General features: G+C 44.5%; 1 protein-coding gene across 1 annotated transcript; it reads left to right on the forward strand.

Moving 5' to 3' along the window:
• Positions 1–3,220: 3,220 nt before the first annotated feature.
• Positions 3,221–5,925, forward strand: LOC123119224 (uncharacterized). The gene is made up of 2 exons (XM_044538939.1): positions 3,221–4,651; positions 5,660–5,925. The coding sequence occupies exons 1-2, from the start codon at positions 3,373–3,375 to the stop codon at positions 5,713–5,715; spliced, it is 1,335 nt and encodes a 444-aa protein (XP_044394874.1). The 5' UTR covers positions 3,221–3,372; the 3' UTR covers positions 5,716–5,925.
• Positions 5,926–6,644: the final 719 nt, after the last annotated feature.

Here is a 6,644-nt window from a genome sequence, read left to right on the forward strand (position 1 = left end):
TCATGAGAGAAGAAAACCACTCACCCAGACCTGATCCCCAAGATCAAGCAGCACACCATAAGCAGTTGTGTCTCTGCCGATCGAAACGATCATATCCTAGAGGGCTCGTGCCGCTGCAGATCGAAACAACCATATCCCTGAGGGCTACCACACGAAAGCACGGAGAAGGAGCAAGTCAAGAACCCCGTCTGGGCAAAGCCGTGGCCCTGCCCTGGGGAGCCAAATGCAGCTGGGCTTGCTGTAGCAGGGGAATGTGCCATGCCAGTCGAGGTGCGGTACCATCATTGCGCGTGGAGGTGTGCCCGGGTTGGCCTAGCCACAGATAACGTGGGCAGATTTGCAACCGGTGATGCTGCTACCACTTGCAGCTTTGGATTGACATGTTGGCTCCTGTGTTTCTCTTCATGGACTCAGTTCTGCGACAAGGAAGAAAGAACAAAAGGTTTTATCTCGCGTGCCTGCTTTTCTGGTTTCTATTCAAGGTACTTATTGGAGTACAACTGAAGAACGGGTTGTGGCCCCCTAACTACGCGTCATGCCATCCCACCAGTGATAAGAGGGACGCCAGCCTCGGGTCCTGGCTAACAAAGGAACATAACTAACCTGATGAAACTGAAAATTAATACTAGCTAAAAGCGTTGCCACAGCAGCAAAACAGGAAGGCCTGGGTTTATTCCAACATTCACCCCCTAAACCTAGTCTGCCTACGTCTGGATGAATCTGATGCGTCCCGAAGGCTTGGTCAAAATATCAGTCCCGATGAAAAAATCAACAGTCATCCTCCCTTCTTCCACACACTCTCTGATGTAGTGGTAGTGGAGGTCAATGTGCTTGCTTCTGTCATGGAGCACTGGATTCTTGCATAGTGTGATCGCTAACTTGTTGTCCACCTGAAGCAGTGGCGTCTGGAGTTCCTTGCTGGTGATCTCAGCCAACAGGCATGCCACTCACGCGCCCTGGCAAGGGGCCGTTGTGGCCGCGATGTACTCAGCTTGGCAGGATGAGTGGGGCACCCCCTCTACTTATGACAACCAACAAAGGGGGCTATCCCCGAGGAAGAAAATGGCTGGAGATGTGCACTTGCGATCGTCGATGTCGCCGAACATGTCGTTGTCGCTATAGCCGAGAAGCGCTGCTTCTCCTGCTTTCCTTTGTGGGAAGCGAGATCCCAAGTCACGAATCCCGACAACATAAATGTACTTGACTATGTGCTTGACCGTGGGCCTTCTTCGCGTGGGGAGGTGGGAGGGAAGGAGACGACGGGGATAAAGGGTTCAAGGGTACCTCCTATATTGCGCTTACTGCGGCAAAAAGTCGAGGATTCGCACATGAGGTAGCTGACCTGGACAGGCCCATTTGGGCGACGCGCGATTAAAGTTCAACACGACCCCTTGTGGGAATCGAACCCACGATGTGATGCAGACAAGCGCGCGTCACTTGTCACTCTGACCAGATGACTTATGTTGACTTATCTGCAACGTGATTTCTAAAGAAAGGGATAGCAAGGCAAAACACAAAAGACAAGGTTACATTTTTCTCTGAAAAATGTGTTTTAGTGGGACCGAACACATGACCTCCCGCGAGAGAACCATGTCACATGCCACTGTAGTTCATAGATTTGTTGATTAAAATTGGCAGCTCAGCTATTTTTTTTTTAAATTTTGGATGTGATTTTCTTCTCACAAAAGTATCTTTTTTTTTAAAAATGAACAATTTTCAGATAAGTAATTAAATTTATAAAGACTCAACATTTTTTTTGGAAATCTCACTTCAGAAAAAATAGGAACAATGTTGAAAAATGAGAAATTTTTGAAAAAATGCAAACACTTTTTGAAACAACAACAAATTTGAAGAAGGCAACCATTGTTTCAAAAAACATGAACATTTTATGAAATTCCTGAACACTTTTCGAATTTGAGAAAAAATTATGAAAACCTGACATTTTTTAATTTGTGAACAAATTTTTAAAAGGAGAACTTTCTTTGAAAATTCGTGAACATTTTTTGAATTGTGAACAAATTAACATTTTTCGAAATGTAGGAACATTTTTTGAAACTGTGAACAAATTTCGAAAACAAGTTTTTTTTTGAAATTTCTGAACGTTTTTTGAAAGACGAACATTACTTGACATTGTGAACAAATTTAGAAAACGATTTTTTTAAAAAATTCCTGAATATTTTCAAAAAAAGAACAAAACCATTCCAAATGATTTTTGAAAAACGGAAGCATTTTTTTGAATACATGAACAATCTTTGAGAACATCACCATTTTTTTAAATGAACTTTTTTAAAAGTACAAAGTTTTTAAAGTTTGCAAACAATTTTTTGAAACATGAACTTAAAAAAAATTGAAACTTGGAAAATAAAAAAGAAACAGGAAAGGAAAAAATCAACAGAAAAATGAAAAAAAAGAGAAAAAAGAAAAAAGAAACCGGAAAACCGGTTTAGTAACCTTCGGCTGGGAAACTCTAGAAGGTTCCCAAAACCGAAAACGCCTGAACATATTAATGGCTGGCCCAGGTTACCGCTCGATCGCTAGCAGCGTTGCGCAGTTAAGTTGGTATGGAAGAACTGATGTGTCGCGGGAAATCCTTGTCTATACAAGTTCTCGTACGAGGTTTTTTAGCAGAACTTTGATAGTCGAGAGGTGCAAGCACCGCGAGGTGTGAAGCGATCTCGTACTAAACAAATGGAAATTGACAGCAATAAAAAAAACATTACTTAGAAAGAGAGATTCTCATACAATATTATATATATATAATAATAATAATAACGCTAAAATAAGGAGAATTTGGCCATCGTGATTAGGGTCACTCTTCTTTTTAAACTTTGGTGGAATTTAACCGGAACTGTTCGTTTTGCCTTCCCGCCAAAAAAAAAAACTGTTCGTTTTGCCATTTGAGTGTTTTTCATGGTCGATAAAATCTTTCTAGCTCATTGCGAAACGTGGACTATGCGTCGAATAGGATATTCCGGGCTCAAGGGTTTCCGAGGAACCAGATGTTCCTCCGACTTGTTTTGTGGATGGCCAGAACAGAACGTGATGCTTTCCAATGTACGAAGCCCGTAAAACCGAAAAGCCAGAGGTGATGAAGGGTTGGGCTGGCTAGCTTATCCTTGATTCTTTCTTTCGTCGGCTCTAGCAGGCTGCAAGCCCATGTCGCGCCATTAGCCCATTCGGCTGTTTATAGATTGGATTTGAGGCCTGGATATACTAGCTAGGGTTTCCTCCCGTCCCTCCCACCAACTGATGCGCCGCCTCCCGTCCTTGTTCTTGCTTCAAGCCCCCACCCGTCCCCAACCCTTAACCTGAGAGAGAGAGAGAGAGAGAGAGAGAGAGAGAGAGAAGAGAAATCCAAAGAAATTGCCATCCATGGCGTCCGGCTGCTGCGTCCTCGTCGATTCAGGGGCGTACATCGACGACACCAACGACAGCACCAACGACAGCACGGCCCGAGACTTTACTACTACAGGCAATCAGATGATGGTTTCCTTATGGCCTGCTCAGCCGCCGATCCCCTCCCGTCTGTCCGTGCACTGCAAGAGGATGCGTCTCGGCCATGTCTTCTTCCAGGAACCCAAGATCCTTTGCGCTGTGGACTGCTTCTTTGTCCTCCGCATCGCCATGGGCCGCAGCCCCCCACCCATAAACATCACAAAGAAGATGAGCGACTACTTCATCTACCAGTCAGCTAGCTCCACAGGTCCGTCGCTCAAGCTCCTCCCGCACCCTCACCCTCACTTGTTCTCAGACAATGAGGTTGGCGTCCTCCCCCGCGGCAACGAATTTACCATCGCCGTGCTGTCTCAAACCTCATATTACAATTTCGTGCTCTACCTCTTCAAATCCGAGGACTGGTATTGGACCTCCAAGAAGGTGCTGGTGGACTCGCCGCGGCTACCCTTCCCCATGCCGCTCCCCCCTGACGATGTCCTTGGCCACTTTCAGCATCATGGCAACTCGGTCATCACCATCGGGAGCAGGGGACTCGTTGGCTGGGTTGATCTCTGGCACGGAATACTGCTCTACGACGTGCTCCGTGACGACAACGACAAAGTACGCCTTGTGCCGCTGCCGGTAAGGCTGGGAAGCCATGGCGGCTATGCGCTTATTTGCTGTCCAAAGCCTTACCGAAGCGTTGCTGTCCTGGGGGATTGCCTCAAGTTTGTCGAGTTGGAAGTCTCCGGCGATCGTCTTCCTGGTAAAGACCCTGAAACCAGGGGCCCCAATATCAGAATTGATGACTGGGCACTCACCACATATACCAACTGCAACATCACCGGCGATCCCGACGATTGGATAATCGACTTCACTGTCAAGGCATCTGCCATCCGAATTGACACAGCAATGCGGTCTGGATTGGTTCGCTGTGGAATGCTGCGTAAGAGTGAGGCTGCAGAGAGAAACTTGCAAAATCTCTGGACATGTCAGCCTGTTCTCAGCCTGAATGACCAAGGTACTGTTGTTTACCTCATCACCAGGGTCAAATTCCGGCACCCTAAGGCATGGCTTCTTGCTGTTGACATGGCCAACAAGCAAGTACGAGCAATGGCTAAGATTGAGGCTGAAAGGAGCACCGCCTTGGCGCTCAAGTATTTTCCTTGTAGGATCTCATCTCCAGCTACCTGCCTGAATGGGACAACTATGCCAGGTAATTATAATATAGCGTCAAATGCCATGTCCTGTGATTACTTGTATAAGCTGCAACCGCTAAGATATTTGTTTTTTGCCAAATCTGCAAGACTTGCAATTGTTAACTACTGAGCCCAATGTGACAATGAATTTCCTTAGAATGCTTACCGAGGAGAATTAACATTGTAGTGATATACTGATGTGAAATCAACTATGTAGTGTTTTTGTCGGTCATGTCCTAAGTTCTGCCTCGCTTGAAGATTGTTGTAGTGCCTCAAGTGCATCATTATTCCAAGAAACCAATCAAACACTTGAGTTTATTTACCTACTGAACTTCACTCTCAATTACAAGTGGAGTACATGACAATTGTCCAGTGTCATGTCAGAACTGGTCAGAAGCGGTACTGCAGTAGAGAACATATGGTTGGGGTCCACCTGAGAACAAACCATTGGAATGAGATGCCACAAGAAGGTCATTCCCATGAAATTTCTGGCTTTGCGTTGCCATAATTTAGGGAATATTGGATCTCTTGATTTAACAGGGACGTGAATGGAGTGATGGTTAATTCTTTTTGCACCGAGTCGCGTGAAATTAATTCTTTTTATTTGCGCTGAAATGAGTAAACGTTAATATTTAACAGTGAATAAAATGAAACTTAACTTGTGCTGATTCCTCCCCTAATTTGTATCTTGTTTTATTCTAGCATCATATCTTAGCGTGTGATAATTAACATGAAGATTTTTCCCTGTTGCTGTTTGAATTGGTAGAAGATGCAACTACATTCTGTAGCATTTCTAATTTTATCTATTTACTACTCCCTCCGTTCCTAAATACTTGTCTTTCTAGGCATTTCAAATGACTATCACATACGGATGTATGTAGACATATTTTAGAGTGTAGATTCACTCATTTTACTCCGTATGTAGTCACTTGTTGAAATGCCTAGAAAGACAAGTATTTAGGAACGGAGGGAGTATTTATCTTATCAAAGAGCTGATTTGTTTACTCTTGTTTCCATGAATGAAGTTACTCGTGGCACACTGATGCTTGGGGAACAAACTGCGGGTGATGGCGGGAAATGAACTGCGTCTACCGAACCTGGTGAAGGTTAAGGTTTATAATAGTTAATCTGAGTGTTTTACCGGGACACTTTGTATGCTCGCTCGTATGGGGTTGTAATAATGTTGAGGACATTCTTCTCTGCATGTGGTTATATCTTATTTTCCTGTACTCCTAATTTGAATTTGGCGGTATTGCATTACCAGTGTTATTTACATTATTGCATCATAAAATGTGCGTATACTTCATATAATATTTGATGAATACATTGCATTGCATTGCCAGTAGTTGTTACTAGGAAGGATCGCGTAGTTGCCGCTTGATGAAAACTGGTGCCCCTACCTTATCCCCTAATATTTCTCTACTTTCCCAGGCCACAGTCTTCATCATAGCGAGATTGGCCTGCAGAAGAAGCTTTCCCACTCTACATGTCTTTTTAGTCCTACTAGTTTTTACTAGTCCTTTTGTTAAAATTATACCTTCCGTTTGCTCGTCGTTCTAAACTGATGTCGTCAACACAGGCAGTGTGTAAAGCTAGTCTGCGGTTTCAGAGGCTAGTCATTTACAAAATGAATGGAAAAAGTCGAGTCGTACTCAACAGATTCGTTGAACTCCAACACGGGAAGGAAGGTAGCCAGAGGGGATGGGGGCCTCGGTAGTGAGGAGGGGAGGAAGGAGATCGAAGGGGAGAGAGCATGGCGTGCTTTGCCTCTCATGTGCGCGAGAGATGACAAGATGTGGCTCCGTGTGTTTTGCTGCCGCCGCTGATTACTAAGCTACACCTACACGCGTGTTTCTTCTTCTTTTTTGCTGCTGATTGCAGTTGCGCTTTTTTGCCCTGCTGCTGCTGAAATTGCTATAGCCGCAGCTTGCTAGCAGGTAGCAGTATAACATTGTTTTTTGAGTTGTTGATTGTTTTTGAGATAGCTACCCACTTATTCCAAGTGGTAGC

This window comes from Triticum aestivum, chromosome 5D (assembly GCF_018294505.1).
Source record: "Triticum aestivum cultivar Chinese Spring chromosome 5D, IWGSC CS RefSeq v2.1, whole genome shotgun sequence".
NCBI lineage: Eukaryota > Viridiplantae > Streptophyta > Magnoliopsida > Poales > Poaceae > Triticum > Triticum aestivum.

Coding starts and splice junctions, on each gene's coding strand:
- LOC123119224 (XM_044538939.1), top strand. CDS start 3,373: ATGGCGTCCGGCTGCTGCGTCCTCGTCGATTCAGGGGCGTACATCGAC. Junction 4,652..5,659: donor GAATGGGACAACTATGCCAG/GTAATTATAATA, acceptor CCATGAATGAAG/TTACTCGTGGCACACTGATG.